General features: G+C 42.0%; 1 protein-coding gene across 4 annotated transcripts; it reads right to left on the bottom strand.

The window, feature by feature from the left end:
• Window positions 1-27,049, bottom strand: LIMA1 (LIM domain and actin binding 1). Of its 4 annotated transcripts, none has more exons than XM_068409789.1 (11): window positions 26,973-27,049; window positions 23,076-23,211; window positions 20,404-20,449; window positions 17,912-18,370; window positions 12,938-13,043; window positions 11,369-11,541; window positions 8,913-9,020; window positions 6,546-6,603; window positions 5,758-5,873; window positions 2,641-2,774; window positions 1-2,226 (listed from the first exon to the last, which is right to left on the bottom strand). In XM_068409789.1, the coding sequence occupies exons 2-11, from the start codon at window positions 23,192-23,194 to the stop codon at window positions 1,224-1,226; spliced, it is 2,322 nt and encodes a 773-aa protein (XP_068265890.1). In that variant the 5' UTR covers window positions 23,195-23,211; window positions 26,973-27,049; the 3' UTR covers window positions 1-1,223. The 4 variants fall into 4 exon arrangements, with proteins under 4 accessions (XP_068265890.1, XP_068265892.1, XP_068265891.1 ...); XM_068409791.1 differs by having other exon boundaries at window positions 11,369-11,529; XM_068409790.1 differs by having other exon boundaries at window positions 23,076-23,214; window positions 26,973-27,027.
• Between the last annotated feature and the right edge of the window lie 335 nt (window positions 27,050-27,384).

The following is a 27,384-nucleotide window of genomic DNA, read 5'->3' as shown; positions in this document are numbered from 1 at the left end:
TTTTAATGTAAATGACTAAACTTTATTGAAAGTTTTGTAGTTAGCAGGACTGTTAAGAAAGCAGAATATTTTACACCTCAAGTATAGTTAAGAGCTAATTCTCATGAGAATACAGTACAAATAAAAGCTAATACAAAAGGGCATCCTCCTTCCACCATTCAAGATTTCATTATTTGTAAAATAAATGAAGTCAAGTTTAAAAATGTACTAAGCTTCAATGCTAGCAATCAGAAAGTTTCACTGTTCAGCTGGTTTTATTCCAGAGATTTTTGCAATGCAGCATGATTTCACAGCCATAATGAAAAGATTTATGGCAGCTTGATGCAAGCAGGATTTCAAAGTTGTCAAAAGGCCTTAAAAATATTATCTGCAGTTTTACATGAATGATGATGAACTCCACATAAAAAAAAAAAACAAACAAAAAAAACAGATCAAAAAAACAACTTCAAATGCATATGAAATGCAAAAGTAATGCCCTGCAGGCTACTGCAAAAGTGTTGACTTGTCCTCAAAGAGACCTGTCAGTCAGCACAGCTTCTGGATAAGCACTAAAATACGTATGTTCCAGCAACGGGCACACCATTCCAGTTGTACAGAGAAAAATAAAGAGAGTAGGGAGTCTTCAATTGATCATTGGCAATTTTGAGAAAGAAAATCACATTGCACTCAGTTTAAGATGCTTTACTTGTTGGATACTAAGCACATAAATTTTTTTTTTATTAAAATAAATCCCAGTTGTGCCCTTTACATGTATTAAAGTGCATTAAGTTACCATTTTTAAAGCAGGCCAGAACGTCCCTTTGAAATTGGTCCCTAAGCACTGCAGCAGCATTTGTAGTGGTAAAAGTAGTGTATTACAGAAAGCCTGTTTCACACCACCGTTGTGAGTACAGTGAAATTCTGTAAATTGTTAGTGAAATCCATATTGAAGCTCAAAAAGGGTAAGACAGTAGGAGTACAGAGCAGCTCTGTTCTCGTGCTGTGGACAGAGATTACCTGTTGAAGCTGTCCCACAGCCAGATACTTGTTTCCATGCACCTATATATACTCTTTCCAGACTTCCAGAGTATTTTTCTAGTTGAGATAATTTGTACACAGGATTCCCTTGATGTGGATGTGCAGTATAGCATCGCTTTCATGGAGAACAGCTGTTTGTTAAAGCTAAAAACACCGACTTTAAAAGGCCCAGCACCTTGCAGCAAGTTTTCTAGTAAAAGGCCAATTTATTCTTCATCATCTTCTTCATAGTAACGGTTCCTTTTGATCTGTTCTTCCACAGATAAATCTTCCATATCTTCACCCTCCCAGAAACCAACATCTTGGGATTTGCGATTCTGGTTAGGAGATGATTCCTTAGCAGTCACGACATTGGCTAAGCTGGAATGTTTAGGAGAATTCGGTTCAAGGACTTCTTCATTTGGAATTTCCCGCTCTTCCATAACGTGTTCTTCCTCATCTGTCTCTGCATTCACCTGCCCATTTTCTACAAAGTTATGCTCTACTGTTTTGACACCAGACAATTCCCATTCTTCCTTCGCATTTTTCTCTTCAGCACTCTGATTGTTCCTATTCTCAACCTTCTTTTCCTTTTGCTTTTTGTCTACCATGACCTCCCTCTCCAGTTCCTCACTTCTTTTCAACATATCTCTCTCTGCCTTAGAAGGAGAAGATGAATTCTCTGTTTTATGGCCTTTAACAGATATTGTTCTAAACGAGGCTGCAACTGTAAAGGGACGACTTCTTTCCTTCAGTGAGGAAGATCTTCTTAACTTTTTGAGATCCAGATCCACATCCTCCAGCACATCTGGCTTGGAAACCTCTTCTTCTGGGGGCCATTTGGGTTTGAATACTTTGATGCCCTCATCTAAGGCACTTCCTTGAATACTTTGGTCAGATGGAGGTGGCCAGGCAATCCTGAGCTTTTTTGTTTCGGCTGGTCTTTCTTCTCTTTCAGGCAAAGCTGAAGCTTTTGCTTCCATAGTTGCTGCCAGAACTCCCACTTTTGCAATTGGGGCATCCTCTACTCCTGGGCTTTGTGGACTTTCTGTTGCATTTACACCATGGACAGTCTTCTCCAGGGATTCTTCACATTCAGTTTTGCCTGCCCATAATTCCTTATGTTGTTTGTGTCCAAAGCCTTCATCATAATTGCCTTTAGATTTGAAGAGCTGATTGAAGTGAGGCTTGCAGTAAATATTCCCACGCAGAGATGCATATGTCCCAAGACTGTTCAGGAAAATATGAAGCCAAATGTTAGCATTCTGTGCCTGAGCCACCAAGACGGGTGTATATTTTAGTTATGTTACCAAAGAGATTCAATTTCAGTCTTCCAACATGTTTAGAAAAGACAAGCTTACAGCTTTCATGAGTTTGTGTGGCCCTCTTTTCAAATGTCAGGAGTTCTTTACAAAGCTGGACATGATATTTTTCCCCACATAAAAGTGCATTAAGAGTTTTAAAACAGGCTGCATCAAGTGCAAAAGCCACTGGCAGAACTAGGACTGTATTACCACCCCTGCGCTCCTCTCCAGTTCGCTGGATTGTGGTAGCCTTCAGCTAAGCCTGAAGAGCATCTTACTCAGCTGCTGAAGAGGAAAGCTACACTTCCTAGACAGCAGCCAAGTGGAGCAGTGTGTTTACCTGAGTTTACTGTTGCAATAGGAACAGCGGAAACAGCTGATGTGAAACACTTGCTGGTTGGCGAAGAGCCTTTCCATCGGGTACACGGTCTTCTGACACCCAACACAGATTTCCTTCATTGGCAACTGAAATTTCTACGGGAAGAAGAGAAAGCTTGTTAACTGGAAAATGAATCAACTGCTAGGGGACTTGGCTCGTGTTCACGCACGGCTTCCAGAGTTCTCAGAAAAATTGCAGCGATTCACTTTCTGCAACTCAATGCTAATTATGGTCGAGTGGGCTCTGGTGGGCAACGAGTGAGGAAGAGGCTATGGCAGGCCCACAGGATTGCTGTGGCTTGACAGTGAGCTAAGATTTTGCCCCAGTGAATTCCACAGCTGAAGCATCACAAGTTGAGCAATGGTTGAGAAGGAACAATGAAAATACGAGAACTTCTTAGAAATAACTTTGACTGAGCCGGTTCCCAAAAAGCTGTCTAACCTATGTCTGCAACCTCAATTTTTCTGTATAGGAAAATGATGAAGAAATATTCAGGTAGATTACAGTCAGTACAAGACTTGCCAAAATAAAAATACAGTGTAGAAAAAGAGCTGAAATAAAAGGTAGAGGGTGGGAGGGGAAAGGAGTGGAACAGGCTGCTCAACGGTTTCAAATGATCCACTTTTGCTAAATGCTCTCTTTAAGAGGAGGAAATAGTGTCAACAAAGATGCAGGCAGCAGGAAACACTTCTGCCTTCATTTGTAAGCAATTCCAGTTGTATCACAAAGAAACTATACTCAGGTTTCAAGACATGCAGCCCTCAAACTTGCTCAAGACTTAAAGTGAGCAGGGCTTTGAGGTTAAAAAGCTAAAATTGTTTATGTGCTCACTAAGAGAATTTCCTGAGAGTTTAGCGCCAGGGTAAACTCAAACGCCTCGGAGTCAAGTGTCACTGCTGTGCTGTATGGGAACGATTTCAGATTTTGTTTTCTGACAGCGTCAAGGAAGCAAGTACATTGTCCATGAAAAAAAGGTCACTTGATGCCATTCACTTCTTGGAATCTATTAAGGTTGGCCAAAAGGGAAAACACTTTAAAGGAAAAATTAAATAACTTACAGTTGAAAAATTGGCAGTCTGAGGCTGCAGGTTGATTACAACTACTTTAGCAGCACGGTAAGAGAGTGCCTGGGCTCTGTACCATGGGTCTGCACAGACACATTGATATTGTAGCTCTTCTTTGTCAAAGAATTACCTGCTACATATTTACTAAAAAGCTTTAAGAAAAAATAAGATGGCTAAAGAAAAAACAGGAAAGGTCACAGGAAGACATAATTACAGCAATTTATTTATAACAGACTAGAAACAATGGTTAGGCAATGAAAGTTACAATACGTGAGGGACAGATTGCTGAAGACAGAGCCAGCTGAAGTCAGTTTGTCACAACCATAAACTTTGCTGCCAATTTAATTCCAGTTTAATAGGTACTTCAACTTTGTTAAGGCATTGCTTGAAGTTGTAGTAGATTAAAGTTCTAATTATGATGACAGCTTAACCAACAAAAGTTCAGAGTTCCTTTGGAAAAAAAATTCACAATTTCTAGGTGCTGCCAAAACTGCATATGAATTCTGAATTTTGAATCACTAAATGAAATATCAAAAAATGAGAGTTTACTGATGCAAACAAAAATCTAATCATGCATGCTTGACACAGGGAGCAAGGCAGCAACAATTTGCTTGCCCATCAGAAAGTAACTCTCCCTGCAAGCTCAGTTTTGCAAGATGACATGACAGTGCTGGCATGTGCTTCTGCAATGCACATCCCTGTCTAAGAAGAGGAACTTACTTGTATAACAATGAGCCCTATGTCTGATGGAGAGGCAGGGGTTTTGGGGTGTGAAGAGAAAGAAATTCCTTTCCAGGCATACTACAAATAGGAGCTACAGGAGGAAGGTGAGGCCCAATAAATATAAAAAAAACTTGAGAGAAAGCTGAGAGTTGAGCTCACATTAGGAGGGAAGCAGAAGGCAGGAGTAGAGGTTAGGAACCAAGAACAGGAAACAGAAGCTGGAAGAGACAAATAGGAACCATACATGAATAAACAGCATCTGGGTTTCTATCTCGGCAGTGCAGCATCTAAAGCAGTAACAAGGTAGAGGACTAAAACAATTCTAATAATATAAAGAGATAGCACAGACCACCAGGACACACAAGTTCTGTGTATCTTGTATGCTGTAACAGACTGAGATTACAAAAACGTTATAGGCAGCTCTCATTTAGCATACTGGCATTTATACTCCAGAACACTAGGAAGCCACATCTCACTGGTCTTCATGAGGTCAGTACTGTTCCTCTCAAAGATTGGGAAAACAACAAAAGCACAGTTGTTTCCTCAGGAGTGAGCCAGGAAGTCTGTGGCAGCCCAGGGAACAGGCATCCTAACTCCAGACAGCACACGTGACAAGAAAGTACAGTGTGATCAACATGTTCAGCACTGCCCTTTGTGTGTCTAATAAGATTAGCAAATACATTCCTATGCAAGAAGTTCTCCATCTGCTTTATACTTTATAGCTCCCGCTACAGAAAATTTAAGATCAAAGACTTGTTACTCAGAATGCCAGACTCAGTCTGTGTGGAGTCAGTCACCACAGTGCCCTTACTGTGAAGTTGCTACCGACTGCAGTTACCTTGGGAACATCTGGAAGAGGAGGGTGGAAGGCCAAGGCCCAGCCTACTAAAGGCTCTGAAGATCAGTATCAGGACCCCAGTGCCAGTCTTTAGGAGCGCTGACAAGAGGCATAGACAAGCCCTGCTACGATCCCCTGCTCAAACCCCTTTTCCCACACTGAAGACAAACTGCCTGTCGCAGGGGCACGCTGTTGTAGCAGCAGCAGGGCAACTCCCAGCAAGCAACTCAAACTTAAGTCTTTGAAGAAAACCTGACAGTTTTGAGATGCTTTTCCATTCTGTATTAGAGTTCCCTCCTGAACACAGTCCGATTAAGATAGATCAGATATTGATACAGTTACTGCCAGCCCCTTTGTGACCACATTGGTTGCATTAAGGCTTTTCAATATTAAATAGGGAAGTTAACTTGGTTTTAACCATCACCAATGTCTGAGAATAAATAGCTGCTTTACCTTCACTGCTTTTGGCAGAGGTGCATCTGTCTGGCCAACTGGTTTAGAACCAAAGTTTTGCTGCTTTGTGCTGACAGGTTTTTGAACTTCTGTCTCGCTCTCCAAGTTTTGTCCAACTAAGGGTGCAGAGGAAGAAGAAAAGGCAATTACAATGACTTTAAAACCATGGGAAGCGTATGCTCATAAGACCGAACAGCAATCCTGCCAGCTAAGGGCTAACACATTTTTTTCTTTAACATCTGCTATGAAACCTTTAAATCTAGATATTTAAACATGATCATTCTACTTTTCTGATTTACCAGGAAAGTTGATAAGTAAAGGAAACTAATATATGGGGATCCAACATGTAACTTCCAGGAACTGTTCTTCATTTCTGCCAAGTGCTCACGTGTGGGCCTGAATTTAGGTGTAAAGTTAAGGCAACATGAGAATGTGCTTACGTACTACTTTACCAACAGGAACTTGCCTATCTCTGGACAAGACCAAAGACACTTGGTGAGGAAGCTCTTAAATGTGTGTGAAGAACACCTAAATGTGTTCAATCAGAGCAAACAAGAGTTACAGGTGTCTTAGAATTGCAATTGCAAATGAACTTCGAAACCTGAAAGAAATTCTTACAAAGTCTGAGTTAGGCACAGGACAGATTTTTAGTACAAAAGAGGTTTTTATTGGGTCAAATTCATCATTTGACAGGATTGATCTTAAGCATCCTACACACAACTGGGCAGTTAGTGCTCTCCCTCAGCCATGTGCTTTACCCTTGTTGAGGCAGGAGAATGAGTGCTTACCATGGCCATCCTCTAGAAGACCAGAGTGGAAAGACAAGCTGTTCTCACCTACAGAAACCTGCAAGAGAATATTAGAGAATGAGCATCCCTGACCTTCTGAAGTCTGAATAATCATGGCCTGAACAACACAACAGGCAGTTTGACACCTTAAGCACTTAAACAGGAAGAGACCAGCCACACTGAGGTGAGCGTGAAGCTCCTTTTTGTTTTGTAAGGCACAAGGCAGAGTCCAGCTGACTGCCAAGAATGTTAGTCCTTGCTCCAGGGCAAACATCCTCATAATTTTACAGCTCTTGCAATATTCAGATAATCTGCCACAGTGTGCACAGACACAAACATCATATTTTTGTTTTCCCAACTACTTGTAGCTTGTACATCACCTTTATCTATTAGTCTTCAGAAATCCTTGTTGATTTCGTTGAGGTACCTCCCAGGTTTTCTTACTTAGAAATCCCTTGACACCAAGCAGTACACATTTACTGAAAATCTCATGGCTCCCTCCCAACATTTGACAAATCTATGACATTTAAACATTCAGAAAAGACAGTGCTTTTGTGGGAAAAAAAAAGAAAAAAGAACAGATGAGTTTTAGAAGAGCTTTTGTAGAACTAGAAGTCTGCTGTTCCCAGGTTGGGAGAAACATGCCTGGACCTATCCTATTCACCCTCCTTCAGAAAGATATTCCTATTTAAAAAAAAAAAAATTAGAAGAGCTCGATATAAACCAGTTTCAGATACTAAACATGTTACCGATAAAGCTCTTGATGTGTATTTCTTCATTAAACTTGGCACTATTGCTATTAAATCAAATAGTTCTAAGTAGCTACACTGAGAAACTCAAGTACTGTAACAAGATTAACTGCAAATCATCACTAATTCACTTTAATGATTGAAAGGTCCATTGCAAGCAACTGAAGTTTGCAAATTAATGAGGTAATGAGGAAGCAAGTTACATATATTAACATACTGTGACCTACTGAAAAAATAACGATAACACTAGTATACTGGGAAAGTGCACCAGCATGTTCTGTGGCTGTTAAAGAGCCACACATGTCTGGCAACTAAATCTTTCATGGATTCAGTGTGAAAAATTGCAGAGAGGGTTTGCAAGTTTCTTTTGTTTCCTTCTTGCCAGAGGATTCCCATTTCTGACATTTATTACTAGTAGTTTTAATGAGGCTTATTTCCAAATTTCATCATGTCATTTCAAAAGGACAATCCTGGCTCTCAGACAAGGTTCTTTTCAGGTTCTTTATTGCACCTGGACACCTCAACAAGTGACTTCACAATTACAGCTGAATACAAGAAATTTTATTCAAATCTCCCCTTCAACAACAGGGATGTATTCTGATTTAACAGGTGTTCTTTTAATTAACTCACCTTTTAGCAAAAAGCCTGACCAGTTGAACATGAAGCTGCTCAGCTGTCAGTGAGGAACAGCTGAAAGCAACAATTTGGCCCCTTGCCCAAGGAAGGCTGGAAAGCTCTAAAAGCCCTCCTGGCATTAGGCTGCCACGTGTTCAGGATGGCTGGAATACACAGTACCCCAGTTATTATTCAGCTACTTTTATCCCATCTGCTGTCCCCAGTTTAGTATACAAATGCTTGAGCCTGCTTTATTATCTCTAATTCACAGAGTAATTTAGTCTCAATTTACAGCTGAAGCTCACAACCAGGAACAAACCCAAACTGGCGCTTTCAGTTACCTCAATCAAAATTTAGCCACTAAATGCAGAAGAAACAATGACAAATTCCTTTTACTTGCGTCACACAAAGCTTCTCATGGGGTTTTTTTTGGTGTGGTTTCTTTTTTGTTTTATTAAAAAAAAAATGAAACCAACACCAACAAAACAAATACCTAGCTGTGAATCATCTTTTTACAGTTAGGGAACATGACACACAAAAGTTTAGGTGGCTTCATCATAGTCATCAAAAATTAATGGCAGAGTGGAAAAAAAAAAAAAACCAGAACAAAAAGCTCCCCCAAAACCATCAGAGGTTTCAGCCTTAGTCAGCTATTGAAGCCATCAGAAAATACTTAAGTATGATATTGAAGGATTCTGCCATACTACAGGCACATCATTGCTGAGAAGACAGGGGAACTCTCCAAGAAAACTTAAAATTTGTCTCTAGATGTTCTCTACAACTGCTTAAAAGTCTTTCACAGAGACTTGTAGCTTATAATTCAGACACAGTCTAAAAAATAATAATAATAAAAAAGAGTCAGGAATTCTGCAGCATGTAAATAATCTGTATCAGCTGCTCATATCCAATTTCTAGATGGCATGTGGAACTATACCAGCTGTGCTTCTACAACTGGTTCCACTTAAAGTGAAGTCCTGGAACTTCACCAGCATGAGCATCTTACCTTCTCCCCATCCTGACAGGAAATGGAGTCCTCAAGACTTGGTGGCATATTCTCCTTCTGCTCAGATTTGTAATTCTTGAGTTCACTTTCACTGGCTTGAATCTCATTCTATAGAATAAAGCACTTGAAAGTTGACAGGTTCTTTTCCCCTAGGAAAGTACGTTCTATTTTTCCTAAAATCTTTTTTAAACTGTTTTCCTAGCATATACAGGATAATTAAAGGAAGGGGCATAAAATTCTATACAAACTTGGTAACTGATACATTCTAATGAAGAAAAAAGATGGAGCTGTAGAATTTTACTATACTCTATGGAGGTAATGCCAGCATTTTGCTAAATAACCACTTTTCTCTACTTCCAGACTCCTGATTAAAATAAACTCTCATTTCCCCTGCTCAATCCACATCTTCCTTTTCCAGAAACGTTAACTTTTCATTTGAAATTACAAGTATTTCAAGACAAGCACTATCTAAAGCACTATGTAATCAAAAAATACAATTCGACATAAAAGCAAATCCTACCCTTGCTTCAACACTAGTCAAAAACCTAATTCTGTTATTTATCGAGATTTTTGTTCTTGACAAACTGACTTGTTTAAGATTTTCACAAAAGAATCTTTCAGACTTAAAAAAAAATAAAATCCAGTGAAACCTCGTGTTTCTTTCATTGCCACAGGATACGAGATAATTGGAGAAAGACTCGTGCCTTTCACAAGGCATCTCCTCTGTTAACGTGAACGAGAAACAGCCAAATGCCAGCACCAGCATCTTATGGGATTTTGTAAACAAGTCTGCACAAAACCAACCACATCTAATAGGAATGTAATTGAATATTAGAATTTTAATGTATAGATCTCTAAATATGCTGTCCATCATCCCTCCCTCCCCTTCCTGTATCACTTGCAATGCATAGAAATGATTGCTTCTCACCCTTACTCTAACCAACTGTAAAAATGTCTATCAGTTTTAATCCAGGCCTAATTATACCACAATGCCCTCAAAATAGTTGTTCCCAAGAGAGATTATGGCTTCCCTTTGTAGCACAGATGTGACACATTTTAAGAGACGGGAAGTACAAATACCACACTACCATATCAAAAGAGCCCCAGTTGCTTTGTCAGCAGGGAAGGAGAATATCCAAGAGTTACGGCTGCTATTGGAACACAGAAGTACTGCAAACATTGGCCTCAGAAACCGTTTGCTTCATCTTATGTGCTGCCCTTGTCCATGTGCCAGGCCAAAATCGAAAGATTCTGCCAAATGGGTCATCCTAAGACCATCAGGACTGATGCTCAAACTGGTAGCACTGGGGGTTTGCAAACTGGAGTCTCAAGAGACATCTATGGTAAATCTCTTGCCATTAGGACATATTTTAGCTGCCACTCAGCCACAAACTGGAAAAGGCAATCTAGCAAACTGAATCCAGGTGAGAAACAGGATGCAGAAATAGGCAATTAGCAGTTAATCAGATTTGTTGCACTGGCTGCAACTACTTTCCATTTGTGCAGTGAAGTTTACTCGACTTTCCTCCCAAGGGTTGGAGAATCAGACCCACACTGCATATGAAATTCAGAAATCATTTCAGCTGGGTAGAGACTTTTGCCTCTCTACAAAGATACCCAGGAAGCATGCACTCTTCCAAAGCTTAGAACCATAATTTTTGGCTTTTATTTCCAGTGCAAGTTTCCTAACTTAAAAAGGCCTATCCCTCTTAAAATTTATTACTCCGGTTAATAAAAGGCATACTTAAGCAATAGAAGTTCCCATCATTAAGCAAAAGTAGCAGACAGTTCCAGCAAATGCACTGAAACACTTTTTAACAAAAGCTTAGATTCTTGCAATCCCTTCAGCTGCAATACTTTACCATGATTCATTAATTGCTCATTTCCTGATCAAATATCTGCAAAATTGGCACGGGTCCATTCACTGCAAGAGTCTAATTGGATTCAGATAATAAGTGAGAAGACTTGAAGGGAGGTGAAAAGCAAAAGGGAGGAGAACTGACTGGAGATCCCAAAGCTGCAGGCCAGGAGATCCAGGTTCTGTGCACTGTATACCATTGAAAGTTGCTCTATCTTACCGTGCCTCAGTTTCCCCTAGCTTATAGCTAATGTTCAATACAAAATTGAGTTTGGTTTTAAACCAAACCAAACCAAAACAACAACAAACATGCAGAGAGCTACTGACATGCAGAAAGAAAAAGAATGTCAGCTATGTTTCAGAAGGACCAGCAATCAATTCCTTGGAAAACTTTCAAGATTATTCCAGGAAGATGCAAATACTTATTTCTTCCTGCAGTATGTAGAGACAACTCTTCATTAGGGATTACTCCCGTGGGCACAAAGTTATTTTCAAAAGAAGATGGCATTATCTTCAAAAACCCTGGTTTCCATAAGACCTTTCCAGTCTCAGGCTGGGACAAAAATTCACTTCTATACAAGCGAAAGAACAGACTTACCGTGGTAATGAGGCCTGTGGAACTGCCCTGCTTGGACACAGCTGCCTGGTACTTCGCCAGCCTATCCTTTATTGAAGTTTCTGTTAAGCGAGGCATCTCCAGGCTTTTCTTGGTCTCTGCCTTATCTGGGCTGAGTGCTGGACTAGTATCTACAAGATGCCCTGGAAAAAGAACTATATGAATAAAGGGTAACTTTCAGGAACACCAGTAGACCTGTCTACAGAAAGATTTACAAATCCCATCCCTTCAGCACTCCCAAGATCACAGAAATTACAGATCTGAAGAGCACAGAAATGCTTCTGTCACAGGTTTATGCTCCAAGACTTGTAATTAATCCAGCTGGTTTCAGAAGTACCATATTCACCAGATGCAGCATCTAGCCAGTGGTCTCAGAAGTAATGAGAGCAAAGAGTTTTAACAGTGAAGATTGTCTTGCTGTTATTGTCAAATGAAAGCAGCTGCTACAGTGGCTACATGGAAATATACATCATTCCTGTAGCAGAATAGTTGTCAAAGTCTTTTGGGGAAACATGGGAAGCAAGGAAGGAAGTCTCACCTGCCACTTCCACCTTCTCCATGAAAACAATTTATCACATGACATATTACAGATGAGGATCTTGAGAACAAACATGTTATGGAATAATTCAGTTTAGTCTTGCAGGATCATTTGAAGCATCTGTTTTTATCTCAAGAGGCAAGAAACATGTGGGAGCTTAAGTCTTTGCATAGGTGCAGATCTGCTGACTCTCAGAACTACGCCCCATTACTTGCCATCCCTCTTTCATTTTTGCTGTCAGGTGTTAGCCAAACAGGTTTAAAAAGCCAGCTCCTGTGACTGCTCTGCTATCTAACTTCCTTGTATAATGGTCAGGTCTTCAGTAATAGCTTAATTGTTCAATAAAGAATGATTTAAAAAATTACCTTTCACTAGCTAGTGGCCTTGAATGACTAAAAAGTTGTATGAATCATTAAGGGCCCTCTTAGGGACAATAAACAAATGTAAGTAGTTCTTGCCATTCTCTCCAGTATTGCTCAAATAAGGACACAATGTGCATCACCAAGTAGTGAGATATAATGCACAGGTGAAAACACAAAAGATTGTAAATGCTTTGTTATAAAAGAGTTTCCAAACTTATGAAAAATACATAGTTTTGCTCAAGTCATAAAGTAGTTACCCGTGTCTGGACAAGGTAGGAGGGATGAGAATTAAAGCAAGAAGGAAGAAGGCATATTTTCTTGTCTGTCTAGTCACTACTTTCTAAATTAGTTTGACTATTAAAAGTAGTTCTAGGATTGTCCTAGGATTAAGACACAGGGAAAAAACAGGTTCCATTCCTTAACTTGCTAGTTATCTCCTGTGCCATGGTTTCCCATGCTTAAGGGTATAATGGTTTAAAATTCACATCAAGACTTAATTCATTAAATGCGATGCTCCCAGGGACCTTACAGATGGAAGATGGCTGTACTTCCTTCCATTTCTGAAAGGCAAAAGTTATTTCCATTGTATTGTATCAAGCAGTTTTATTTCATAAACTAAAAACCAAAACACAGACCATGAGGTTTACTGACCTGTACTGTGGCTCTTCTCTCCTTGGCCAACATCAAAGTCCTCTGAAGAGAGGCTGTTTTCAGAAATCCTCCTACTGACTGCCGTCTTCCTCTGGTCTCTAGGGATCTGTTAGAGACAAGACCCACCTATCAGCTGCCAGGACAAACAAAGATTGTTGCGTATAATCCTTTAAGATGCCACAGGTGTCACTAGCAAATCTGCTTTACTGGAATAAACAAGTCTAGCAAGTGACATCTTATTTAACCAATATAAAGTTTGATCACAGAATATCTGACCCTCTGTCACCTGGAAAACACTTTCATGAAGAGGTCAGTAGATGCCCTTTGACTAGTTATCTTTGTTGAGAAGTCAGAGAACCACAAAGATCAGATTTTTAGGCATTTACCACTGCAAATGCAAAACTTCAGTCTAGAGTTTTGCCTTTCATACAATTTCTTTTGAAGCTAATGTTCAAGCCATTTTATGAAGATTTAAAATCAGAGAAAGGGTGAAAGGAGCAAGCTATCAAAAATCTGCACTGATTTTCAGCAACAGAAGAATAAATACTATTGTAATAACATTTATCTAAAGTTAGTTGTTTTGATTTGGATAGCTCATGCATTTGGTACCAAATAATACCCTAATTAGGTCTGATAAGGCTGAAGCTTAAGCAGGAAGAGTGCTAGAGATAAATATTCTCAGATATCCAGGATAATCATTATCTGCAAGGCTGCAGTGCTGGACAGGGTGCTTTGTAGCACTACCACGCAGATGCTCTGGCTGGCTCAATCAGATTTGATACTCATTTGTTGAGACCAACTCCCCAAAACGTAATGCTCAATAATTGTGAAAAGAAATTTCAGCAGCTTTGATAAATGCTCACAAAGTGCAGAGTTTGACTTCATCAAGATAGGATGTTTTCACAGCTGAAAGCCAGCCTACAGAATACTAGAAGGTGGCAGATCTTTGTTCCCTCCCCAGGAAGAGTTAAATCACAGAGACAGTTGGAAATGAAGGTTGAGGCTAACGTAGGGAAAAAGGCAGGTTTGGCAAGATGCTCCAACCACACATTCCCCCTTACCCACTCCCAACTTCCAACAAGTTTCTTATTTGCTGGTCACCAAACTGAAGGAAATTCCAAAGTTTTATTTTAACAGAACTGCACTGTAAGATAATCACTGTGAAAAATTAGGCTGCTTTGGCATACAAAGCAGCAGCTTTACCAGGAAAGGAAAATGCAGCTGGAAAACCTTTTTCCATTAGCATGGGAAATATTTTCTATTTCTGTGGTTTAAGACTTTAGTAACTTTTCTTACTGGAAAAGAGCTCAGCTATGACAAGTCTTTTCCTCCTATTGAGTGTGTTGATAGGTTCAGTTTGGGAGTGTCTGCACACTTGTAAGGACTTGCAGATTCCTCATTCAGTGCAAAGTATCCTTAGATGATTCTTATTCAGCCTATGTCTGCTTTAATATCACCTTGAGACCACAAGTCTGAAGTTCTTATAACTCAGAAATTTGTTGTTCAAAGGGTCTAGCTTTTGACTAGTATACAAAGAAGATCATTATAGGCAGAATACACTTGAAGACAAGATCCTTTGAGGACACAGAAGAGAAAACATGTTTATTAGCCCACTTGAAACCCCTGACTATTTTATCACTGCCCTGGGTTTGTGGGGTTTTTTGGGGGAAGTAATAAAATGGCATCACACACATTTTCTGGCACACAGCAGGAATGACAAAGCTACAAATGAAAAAACAAGTTTGCAGTATAGACGCATGGGAAGTTTAACTGGCAGCAGAGTGCATGAGGAAGTTCTCACTACTAGGGAACAAAGGTCTTAATTCAAGTAATTTAGATCCAGCATCTGGGATTCCAACCTCACTGAAAGAAACCGTCAGCACTTTTCAGGAGATAAAGACAGAAATCAAAATTGGAAACTTGTTCAGGTTGCCTCTTCTCGTTCTCCTGTGTTTCAGAATCTTATTTCAATTTATTTTCACTGTAGTCTTTCTACAGTAACATCATGCTGAACTGCCCTCATGTTGAGAAGACGAAGAATTCTCAATTATCACTGAAATTAATTATTAAACAAATTAATCCTCTAAAGAGTTGGCAAAGGGCCAGTGTCAAAAAGCTTTAGTCAGAGTTCAGAGATATTCCTGTACGTGTCCTAGTACTAAAACCTACAAAGTCCATGTTGTGTAGATTTTATATGAACAGTTTTATATTGGGGGACAAAAAGCAGTAATAGGGGAAAAAAAAGTTTAACAAAGGGAAGACCAGGGACTTTCTCCATTACAATCAATGGACTGATTAACCATAAGTAATGAGGTGATTATGGCTCATGGAAGGTAACACCTTTCGCATGGCAGCATCCCTGACTCCCAACCTTTGCCTATGCCGATTCAGTTCCCTTTACAGCCCTGCCTGGGCCACAACTCCCAAGCCACGGCTTCTGCTACTTGCAAAATGCGATAAAATATTCCTCGTGTCTGGAAAGCCTCAAGGTTCTAAGACAAAAGAGGTGAGTGCAGAGGTACCACAAACAAGAGTTAATAGCGTTTCGCCTGGGGCACGAAGGGTTGTTGGGCAAAAGACCAAATAAAAGTTACACCTATTTCATTATACTAACTGTGTCAAATGTGACCCCGCACACGAGGTTAGCTACACAAGACAGTAAGTTTTTGCCTTAAAGGAAAAACAAACCAACTTGGAGACAACTTTTTAAGAAATGTTGCAGGTCTGTTTGCTCTTTCTTTTCCTCTGATCTTCCTTGTGTATGCTTTCGCTATCACTTACAGGAAGAATTCTTTGAAACTGATAGAAGACCTGATGTTCAGTCTTTGCTTAGTGCTGAACCAATCTAGCTCGACATGCCTGCCTCTAATGTGCGTAGAGCATTTTTTTCCATGAAGATGCAATAAAAAAGATCTGCCTTGTATCTAAATTGCAGAAGACAGAGCAAGATCTGAATGAATAAATGAATAAACTAGGAGGTTTTGCTTAAGACCCTGAAAGTGAGAATAGGTTTGTTTAGAGTGGGTGATTGAGCCAGGAAATCCAGGCTCTAATCTGGATTCTTGCCACAGACTTGCCCAGCAACCAGGCAAGTCGTTTTATCTTTACTGCCATGAAGTTCCAGCCATGTTGCTACTTAGCTTGTACAGATGTTTTACCAGCAAAGCTCTGACAGCATTTATACTTTAAGACTTAAGTAAATACCAAGGAAAATTGCCATCTTAGCTGAATTTACAGTTAAACTCGATGATCTTAAAGGTCTTTTCCAACCTAAATGATTCTATGAAGCCTGCTTGCACTCAAACCAGGGGTTTATCAATGGACGGAGTTAAGGAAAAGCATGAATGGAAGAGGCAATTGCAGAGCTTGCAGTTAGCCAAACTTACACCATTGCTGTAGTTGCTTCCTACCTTAGTGAAAAAGATCTGTGCCCCCATAGCGCCTGTCTTCATTGTACGTGACTTCGTGACATCATCCTCCAGTCCTCAGATAAATTCCCAGAACCAGAAATCTTACAATAGTGCTTTCTGGTTACAAAGACACCCCCTTTCCCCCATACACTTGAACTTTAGAGCGCTTCATGCCTTTTCCCTTCTAAAATTAAAAAGTGACCAGATGAACTTGGAGTAGGAACATAATTTGAACTTAACCTGAATAGTTTTGTACCTACTGTATGGCGTTAATGTGTTCAGTCAGTTTCAACAATATTTGAATGACTAAGCTTGACAGAAATACCAGTTCCAGATTCAGTCAGCTCCGAAACAATTTATTCCCCAGGCTAAGATAAAGTTACTTGGAAGCCCATGTGTAAAACGGTACTTTCCTGTGGAATCCTGACTGATGAATCCTACAGCAAGAGTTCAGAGAAGAGCTATCGGGACATCACCCTCCCCAGCCCGCCCTTTCGATGGACGTGATAGTATGGGCAGCTCTCACATAATGACAAAGACTACAAAAATCTAAGTTGTGAAATTACTATATGCAGACCCAAACCTCACTTTAACACAGAGGTGCTCCTCTGAAGCCCTTAATTGTTACATATTTAAACAACTTTTGTACAAAATTTGTTTGTTTTATTTAATACTGCAAGGAAACCACCCACAGTAAAACAAAGCCAGAAGTATAGGAAACTATGAGAAAACTGGAAAATCGACCAGCATCAAGGCCTCAGGACTGTGTTGCAAGTCACTAGCATATGCAACTCATTTTCTAGTTAAGCAATTCTCCCCGGGGACACAAAGTCTGCAGTCCACATGCAGGATCAGATTTCATGAGCAGTTGTAGGAAAATGCAAGCCCTGTGCATTTGCAAGTCAAAACTAGTGAAGGCAGGAGCTTGTCTGGCTGTCTCTGCTTATTTTTCCCCGTGAGGAATTTTTTTCGATAAGAAACATTTGTTAAGATACAAAGATGAGAGAACAGCAAGGAAAAGAGGGGAGTATTTCACAGGACATACATATATCTCTCTATATGTGCATATGTGTGACTCACACACTGATACGTATATAAAAACCCCTCTTAACTCTGGCAGTACTTCCATCCTAACTGCAACCGCCCCAGACTGTTGAGCTCACTTCAGTTACTTTTTCTTTTATATATATATTTTTACACAACTCATGTTTACATAACTCATCTTAATCCTCAGACAAGATATAAACAAACTCAACTTGCTTTAAAAAAAAAAATATTAATAAATTCCATATTTATTTTTCTCTCTTAAATTGTACCCACAAGCAAATTCATTTTACATCTTCAATGAGCAATCACAAACATCCACAACTCCAGGCTCTCTGCACATATTTGTATAGCTCAAATAAGTTATTAACACCAGCTACGTTATGTTTCAACTAAAACAATGAATACAATCATTTACAGAGTCAATAGTTCAGAGCCACTCCCTCCACGGACTTTTCCTGACGCCCAAGGGGCAGCAGAGTTTTAGTTTCTCTTAAGATTTGAAGGGACAGAGCCTTACCTTGGTCTGAGTCGCTTCACCCTTCTCAAACATCATCTTGAGTTTGTTCAGCGGAACGCTGTACTTCTCGATCTTCCCCGAAGAGTCCGTGTTTTCGCTGGCTTCAGCCTTTTCCACTTCTCTGGACTCTCTCAGACAGTTTTCCATTTTACCACTCTCCGGTGAGTGGCTTTTCAACTTTCTGCTGTCACCACCAGGACACTGCAGCTGGCCAGGGGTGCTGGAAGGGGCCTGGGCGTCAGACGTAGCACCAGCCCCCGGGGTTTGCTCAGCGTCTGGGGAAGGAGGAGGACTGCTCCCGGCTCCGATCCTGGGGCTGGCGACCTTGTGCCTAACCTCAGCACTGCTGCTTCGTAGCGTTTCCTTCCGAGACTCCGTTCCCAGCACTGGATTCTCCCACTTCTTCTTTAGCACGCTCAGATTCCCCCTTTTAAAATGAGGAGGAAGATTTTCTGTGTTCTACAAAGAACAAGAAGTTAATTCCAGTTATATGCCTGATGAAGCATTAAAGCACTTCCTTTCTATGTGAAAGGAAGCTAAAGGCTCAGGACTGATCTCAGCTCGCTGCTTTTTCAGCCAGCTGTGAATAGTTACAACTGTGCCGCATGGAGAAAGCATCCAGGATAGGAAAGGAAGGAGGGGGGAGAAGAGAAAAGTCAGGAGCTAAAGCAGGAAGTGAGCAAACAGGATGGCCTTATAAGGGAAAAGGGAGTCAAGCTCTAATGAGTTAAATGACACACAAAAGGCTTGAATCCACACATGAAGGAAAAGGGACCAAAATCCACACAACAAGGGTCTCTAGTCCTAGAACAAGCAAACAATAGCAAAAGCAGCCCTATGAGCGATGGTGGTGTGCCAAATGTTGCAATGTCTTCCAGCTGGTCCACAAGATAACAATCAGTAGGCCTTCCAAAAAGCTACAGAGCAGCTTTCACAAACCACTACTTTTTTGGAGTTACTTATTTCTACTATCAGTTAACAGTAGCATTTTAGTTACAAGTGATCTGTCTTCAGTATTTTACACCACACGGCACAAGCTCAAGCTAAGCACTGACAACAAATGTCTTTTTGCCATTTATAAGTAACAGATCATTTGCTGGAATTTTCCTTCTATTACACTCCACACATTGAAAGCCCTCAGCAGGACGCACGGACACAAGTCACAAGCACTGTGAGTTGGATGGTAATACATGGAGCAGCAGTACTCCTCGTATTCAAGTGCTTTTCAGACTAGTTTTGCTTACAAGTAGTTCCTGCTCCCCAGAGTAACAGACCAGCCCATGTTTGAGTCATTCAGATCTAATCCCTGCCACCACTGCATTTTTGCTGTCTCTCCCTTATGGAGACCACTCTGTATCAAACTCATTGCAAGTGGAACAGGTCTGCAAGGCTTACAGGAATTAAACAGGATTAGCAGCTATATTAGGATTTAAGTCTTTCACCCTATTACTCTTCTGCTCACATTTTGAACACTGCTTTACAAATTAAACTTGAATCCACCTAGACTTCAATAAAGATCAGCCTGCTTGCTGACTATATTTAAAAGAAAGTTCTAAAGTTATAAGGCACATGTTGTAAGGTAACAGAAGTACTGAAAATTGCACAGGTTTCCACAGGAACACCCCTGGACCTGATGCCTATGGAGTCCTGGCATACTTCATAACACCAGTCATTCTGGCTGGGGACTTGCCTGTTCCCTGATCATACAAGCAATGAAGAAAATTCAAGACTGGAGAGTAATTTTTAGAATGCTTATTTTATCACACCTAGATCCCAAACAGAAAAAGAATGACTCCCCAAGCATTAAAGAGATCAAGGCAGCGTGGTCTAACAAGGACTTACCTATATATCCTGAAAATATTGCCAGTCCTTTTAAATAAAAATTAAACTGAGGATCTGCTTGTATAAAGACCTGCAATCTTAGTGCCTGGTACTTCAGCCAGGGTCTCCTGACCCCAGAACAGTAAGTGCAATGTAGTTAATAGGAGGGAATGTGGGGCTGTAACAGAGCCAAAAACGATGGCTCTCCCTCATCCAGGGGCAGTTTGAGCCCTGTAAGCCACTTCAGAGGAAATCCCCCTTCATAGATTCTACAGCTATCAAAGATACACTCCTTAGATTTCAGCTTATTTTAAGCAGACTTTTAAATTTAGTTAAGAAAGGAAGAAGTACCACACAACTGCCTACAGCTAAGAACAAATAGGTGGATATTTATATGTTGTGGTTAACTCATTTTGCCTTTTGCTTAGGAGCAAATTGGTGATTCCACATACAGCTCTGGGCAAGGCACTTGATTTTCTTGCCTTTCATTCACACTGGGAAAGGGTAGGGGGAAAGAGTCAAAAGCAAACACTATGTCTAAGCCAAGATTTCTGTAGGACACGTGGCAGCAACTTTGATATTCCAAAAATCAACTGTCACAGAAACATTGCGTGTAGGTAATCCATTCTGATTGCAGGCTGGTGCTTATTGCCTAGGAAACAAATACTTACACTTCTTCTTTTGTCAGCAGTGGCTTCTTCAGCCGCTTTCTGATACCTTTGAGATAGAGGAAAGAGAGAAAAATAAAACAACAGTTTTTAACCAGAATAATGAATGGTCTTGAAGACAGCTGAGATTTTTTCCCCCCCACCAAGGATTCTGTGCACTTCCCAGAGCTATCAAATAAAACCAGAGGCTGGAAAAACAGTAGCAAATAGTACCAGAACAACGCAAGGTGATAGACAATGAAACAAGTCATTCAGTTTACAATAATAACATACATTAATATCTTTCATTCCCTAAGCACTCTGATTCTCAAATATAGAGAGTTTACCTTGGAATAGCTGTATTGTTTCCGCCACCCAGCTGTCTGCTGTGCCCCCTTGCAGGAATAACTCAGCTATTTATACAGCAGCTGCTGAACCGTAACAAATTACAGCTTGGCATACGTAGAAAACCTACATAAGTGCCAGTTTATTTTACTATGCTGGGTTGTAAACTGCACCCATTCAGCAGTTGCTTCACGAGCAGCTGAACCATCCTAGCAGTGGAAACTGTAATCACAGCCCTCTGAAGATAAGCCACCCTGGATCATGAATCAAAGTCCTTTAAGGAGCTATAGAAAACTCCCAGCAATCTGCATACCACTCCACTGGGCGTAAGTGCATCCACAGCTAGGAGCACGCAGACCACGCTGATGAGTATGCTGCACAAGGCGATCACACTTTGCTTTTGAAATGCACAAATTGGTCAGATGTGACAAATTTTGCCATTTGTAAGTAGAGCTCTGCTTTCCAGAGAGAAGAAACGTCACCCAGCGTCTGCTTGGGCAAATGATGTTTCTTTCTTATATGTGGAATGCTACTTTTGATACAACTGTGAGTATGTTACAGGCAGTAAATGAGACACTACTATTATAATAGTCATCAGCTTCAGACTTTAAATAATTCCTGGTATCAAACCAGTAACTAATGTATATCACGGGCTCAGTTCCTTCTACGAAATAAAATCTTACGTGCAGATACCTGCTCTATTACTCATTTTTTCTTTATAATGATCTTTTTCCTGCTGTGAATGGTGTGCTCCTATGTAGATTTCTCCTCTTGTTACACTAGAGAGTAGACAAATCGCACCCTTACTTATTTCTGCTCTACAAGCTGCATTTACTGTACAGACTGACAGCTGCTAAAGGAGCGTAGATGGCCCTTTTTAATCAATGCCAACATACTAACCTATGTCTCTGTATTATAAAGGTTCCAAAATCTGAACGAGACATGCTGAGAAAGTGAGTTTATGGATGACGAGAGATCAGTACTGGAAGAAGTGACAGAGACGCGAGGAAGAAAGTAAAGTACGACTCTGGAAAACAAGGATTGAAGAGTCCCAGACAGCTCTCTCTCTGTAAGTTAACCCACCACAGCACGTCTACTGTTGCAATTTGCATGTCTCTGACCTGACAAAACTGATAATCTAAACACTATATGGAATGAAAAAAAGGTTTTCACATACAAATATTTGGGTAACAGCAATTGAGAAAAAATTATGCTCCTCACTGTGAGTGTCGGTGTTGTCAATACCAGTAAGTAGGGCTGTGTTTTTCCAAGGAACTGACACTGCTTATGTAGAGGGACCCTTCTTGATTAAGGAATAGCGGTTTGGATTACTTCCAGTAAGCCCTTTTCAAAGGATTATCAACATTTGGTAAGATGACCAGGTTCTGTAATCAAGCTTCAATGAGTGAATAAATTACCTTAACAAGAGGGGTCAAAGCAAGCAGCTTCTGCCTGCGACAGAGTACTTAAAGAGTAACTTAGAGCTATGTTTGTGTAAAGTCCAGATTGCAATTATCCTTCCCCTAGAGACTCCATAAAGTTTATCCCACACTCAAGATTTAAATACTCCAAAACCTTGCTACGCTGTTAATGCAATAACCTAGGAGACATGGTTGCCCAAATCCCATTGAAAAGCCAAGCTGTAGTCTATATAATTCCTTAAGGAAATAAAAGCTTTTCCAGAAAACATGTATAGGATACCACCACTCAGCCTTCTCAGTGTATAAAATATTACTTTATGATTTGACTGTAACCCATCATCTCTCAGAGAAAAGGGAAGGGAAATACTCCTTTTCTACACAAGTTTTGTGAGACATCTGGAAGGGGACATCTGTGAAGAACATAGCTACTGTGAAATTCTCTGTAGGAACTCTTACTAGAGGGTTGCATCTATCACCAGCAGGTGACAGAACTACCATTTCTAACTGGTCTCCAATTAACTGATAACGCATTAATGCCACTCTTTATAGTACCAGGCAGGAAATGCCACAGAAACCTATGTAGTTCATGCTTAAGCAGTTAAAGACCATTTCTGATGAAGTAAAACCCTAAGGACAATAGCCACCTACATTCCAATACTCTGCCCTCAAAAACAAATGGCAATTTGTAGTTTGACAGAAAACGTTCCACTTTATTTTCTGACAGCACAAAAGAGATATTATAATTCTGATTGCTGAAACAATAGAACACCAGCAACTAGAAAACCTTTTGCCCAGCACATATTAACCAGAAACTTAAATGACTACAGAGCTATATTATTTTTAAGCACTGTCAGTGAAGCAGTTATTGTTCAACGTACCAGCTGCCAACCTACACACACAGCTTGTGTTCGGCAGCCTCACGGCACTTACTTGGAGAACCTCTCCATAAGAGCTGACGACTTATTCTTGTTGACTAGAGAAAGCTCTTTCGCAGTGATTTTCAAAGACTGTGAAGTCCATTGTCTTCTATTGAACGGGGAAGGCTCCATCTTATCACCACAAGTACCTGCTGAGGAAGAAGGTACAGGGTCAGTCAATATGAGTTATGTGAGCAGAAAAGTAGTTTCACAAAGTGATTCGATACGAAGTCACCGTTCAGGTGCTCCCAGCATACTAGTGCCACTAAGTCCTGATCATTCAGGATCTTGCCCATCAACTGACTTAAAAAACAAAGCATCAGATGATTACAATTATAATTTCCTCTGCAGATGCCATTGAGATGGTGCCTTTGATAAAAACACTAGCCACAGTGAAAGGGGTGAGAGATAAGCCATAAGCCAGAACAGGAGCAAGACGCAAGCTGTGATAGAAGAGGATGCTAACGTGAAGCTCTGTATTTCCTATCCACACGCAGCTCCAGGAAGCCCTAATATGCCCTCTCTTGTCCTGGTTTCTAAACCAAACGTGCTGGCATTTATGTAAGAAAGCTGGAGTTATGAAACCTAAGAGGATGTAATTCCTATGCAAACATTTTTCATTCACTCTTCTGGTCTTCATTCTTAATGCAGCAGCCGTTTCCTCTGTGAGCTGACACAAGTCTTCTGTTCGTGGAGGCAGCTGTGAACCTCATGTTGCAATAGCTATCAGTTACCTAAAGGAATAGTTTTAACTACCCTGTCCTGCTGTAAACGGGAAGAGATTTTGTACAGCTTTTCACCACAGAAGCCAACAAGACTATATCAGATTTTTTTTTTTACATACTTAAGTTTTCTTTTGTGGAGGAGGAAAGGAGGGGAGATTAATTTACAGAGTTCTCTGATAAGACAAAAATAAAGCTTGTAGGACAACGCCTTTCCTTTTTTCCTCTTTTCATTTATCCCTTGTCTCATGTCACACAATGCCTGTAGCAAGTGCACTAACCGATCCCACAATGCTAACATCAGGCAGGCTGATCTCTTTTTCATATTTTCCATCAGTTTCTTTAACTGATTTGCACCATTAGGTCACAGAACTCTGAAAGCCTGAGCACAGGTCTGCTTGACCACCAGTCACACTGTAAATGAAGCACCTTAAGACAACTTGATATAAACAGTCAATCGAATGTAGGAAAGACCACATTTCTGAAATCCTCACAGGCACGTAATGCAACTGCTCAAAAATGGCAAAGACTCGGGATTCTCTAACGCCTCAGTCCAGAAGAATCCAGCTGCAGCAAGCGGAGTCTCACTGATTTGGTGAGTTGTGAGCCTCAGCAGTTTCCAGTGCTGAAAAGGGAGCTCTGGGTCTGTGAAGTGCCCACTGGTGCTGGAACCAGAGGAACCTCTCTAGTGCTGCACCCTGCTGCTGCCTAGAGATAAAACAGGCAGCAGCTGAACACGTTGCTGTCTTGGTGGATATGTCAGGAAGAATGGGACTTTCTCTAACGTTCCTTAATTCACCTGATGTAATGGAGAGAATGACACACCGTGCAGCCAGTACATGTTTTTTTAAGATAGTGATTTAGATGGTGCTTTTAGACACACAGGTTGAACTATCATGGCAAACAAGAAAAGTTACACTATTTTTGCTGTGATGTTGAAACACACTGAAACTACTTATCAATGCTACATTTCCAGTTGCAGCTTGCTGCAGCTTCAGACTTGCATCTCCCACTCAAGGCAGCCTCTGAAATGTATCCATCGCCCCTCCAACTGGCAAGAGAAACTCACACTGCAGTTACTTTCTGAAATTCATGCTTTCTTGGAGACATGTTGCATCTCCAAGTTACCCTCTTCTGATAACCTGTGAACTTTTGTCCAGACTGGACTAAGAGAAGGATGCTCTCCATGTGGCTGGCTTTATAGTTACCAACCTTGGTCGAGTGCACAAATGATCATCCACAAAGAAAAAGGATCTAATTAGAATATAAGACAAGCGCTCAATTTTCTCAGTTTTTAAAAAGCATATTGGAAATGCAAATAAATACACATTTCTGTGATTACAGGATGTAGTCCCTAGTGTCGACACCCAGTAGCAAACATGTCGCATATAGATTTAATAAAGCCACAGAATACATACGCAGAGATTACAGAATTTACTCCTGAAAAAATATATGTCCACATTAAAAAAAAAAAAAAACTGAATCAGCCATATAATGCTCCAGTTTCAACTTTGTTTTACGATTAATCTTGAGCCAAAAGGAGATCACCTGAAGCCCCACTTTGCAGTTTAAATGCCTTTCACAAAACAGAGGCAGTTTTGCCCAGGAAACAGTAGCGGGACATTCATTAGAGGCCTCCCTTGGCAGAGATAACAGGTTGCTCATTGACACGCACCTTACACGGAAGGCCAGTTTCAGTAAAATACTGAGAAAACAAAATCCAGTTCAATTGTGCTGAAAATAAGCCCGGTTTTGATGCCCAAGCATTCCATTGCAGCTTGTGGTGACCACTGCTTGGGGATGCATTTCCCCCCTATTGTGTTTTTGTTCAGTTTCCCTACCACTTTCTCCATTAAAGCCACAGGTACATTAGACAATCAGGCCTGTTTTGGCAAAAATCTCTTTATAACGGCAGTAGCTACTGCTAGGAGGTTAAAATGGAAAGTTAAGCAGCATATTTGGAATCTCAATCACTCGAAAAGACACAAACCAGAACTCCCCTGAAACCTGTGCTCCCACATTTTTAACATCATTCCACATTCTTAGCACTTTCCCGTAAGTTTATAGTTTCATCGTGTTCAAGCATCTCTGTACTTTTTTTACTGCTCCTTCTGAATAATTTATTCCAAGTCATTTCAGGAAATAGTCCTCTGTTGTATGTATTAAAGTTTAAACGAGATCGTGAGCATTCTGCATATGGCAGTAGAGCCAGGTTATGTTGAAGGCAGCATGGAGTCCAGGGGAGACGGAGGAGGGGACAGGGAATCTAGAGTTGTGCAAGAGCAAAGGAAGGGAAGGACTGTGATTTAGCCACTGTAATGCACCAAATCGACCTCCAAAACCTGTAACTAAGAGTTTAACAGGAGAATAAAAATCCATATATCTGGATAGGTCCTGAAAGAAAAACTTTTTATTAACACCTGCCCCAAGGTGGAACTGGTCGACTCATTATAGGCGGTTAAAGTGTCTGCGGAACGGGACATCTGCTGCAACAACTCGTTAGCTCAGAGCAGCTCGGGCATGGGAGCGGGACGCGAAACCGCCAACAGCGGGAAGGCGAGAGCAGAGCTGGGGCGCGCCCCTCACCTCGGGCTCTTACAGCTGCCCACCCGCCCCCCTGCAGCTCCGTGCCCCTAAAACACCTTCTCCCGACGCCACCGACACCAAGCCGCGAGCAGCAGCGGTGCGCCCGGACGCGGCTTCTCCCGCTGCCCGCACCGCTGGCACCGCGCTCCCGCCTCAGCCGGGCACCGCTCCCCCGCGCCCCCCCGGAGGAGGCGTGGGGCTGAGCGGCGGAACTCCCGAGCTCCCGGTGCCCAGCGCCGGCGGGGTACCACCGCCTGCCCAGCCCGCTCAGCCCCACACCGCGGAGCCGACAGAGCCCCGGTGCCCCCCGCGGACGCTGCCGGCAGGGCCGGGGGCTCGGGAGGGGAAGCCCGCCGCTGAGCCTGCCTCTGGGGCGGGTAACGGGCTCCACGCACCGACACAACCCCGCGCAGCTCCCGCCCCACCACCGGGCTGCCGCGGCCGAGCGCCCGCGGGAGCCCCCGCCGCGGGTCCCGCTCCGGGCAGCGCCGCGGCCCCGCGCTGGCAGGGCCCCCACCGCCCCGGCCCCGGTGACAAGGCCGCTGGCGGCAGCGCGCGCCCCCCCACCGGCTCGGTGGTCCCGCCCCCCCACCATCACGCACCTGCGGCGGTCGGGAGGCGGGTCCCGCGCGCACACCTGTCGCGGCTGAGGCGGCGACTGCACCTCCGCGCCGGTGGTGGCGCCGGGCAGCCGCGCCGGCCCCGCCCACGGCCCCGCCCCGCCGCCTCTGGGCACGCCCCCTGCCGGGGATGGGGGGGGGGGGGGTCTTCCCCCCAGCGCATGCGCACCCCCCCCGCCCGGCGCCATGGGGTCTTCCCTGCGCGCGCAGCAGCAGTTTCCCGCCTTGTGCGCGGCGGCGCTGAGGGCGGCGGGTGTGGGCGGCTGCTCGATGCCTCCCGTTGTGAGGAAACGGGGCCTGTCTGTGTGTCCCGGCCCCCCTTCTGGGCTGCTCCCTGTGCAGGTGTGGCCGTGCAGTTGGTACGTACAGCCCCGAGCAGCACGAGGGTGGGTTG

The sequence above is a fragment of the Nyctibius grandis genome, chromosome 11, assembly GCF_013368605.1.
Source record: "Nyctibius grandis isolate bNycGra1 chromosome 11, bNycGra1.pri, whole genome shotgun sequence".
In the NCBI taxonomy this organism is placed as follows: Eukaryota; Metazoa; Chordata; class Aves; order Nyctibiiformes; family Nyctibiidae; genus Nyctibius; species Nyctibius grandis.
Note: the sequence above shows the minus strand (reverse complement) of the source record. Positions and strands in the feature narration are given on the sequence as shown.

Excerpts from the sequence above, each read along its gene's own strand:
- LIMA1 (XM_068409789.1), bottom strand. The coding sequence starts at position 23,194 with ATGGAGCCTTCCCCGTTCAATAGAAGACAATGGACTTCACAGTCTTTG. Across the intron at positions 20,450-23,075 it reads CTTATGGAGAGGTTCTCCAA|GTATCAGAAAGCGGCTGAAG; the intron begins GTAAGTGCCGTG and ends TCTATCTCAAAG. Across the intron at positions 9,021-11,368 it reads CCACAGGCCTCATTACCACG|AATGAGATTCAAGCCAGTGA; the intron begins GTAAGTCTGTTC and ends TTTATTCTATAG.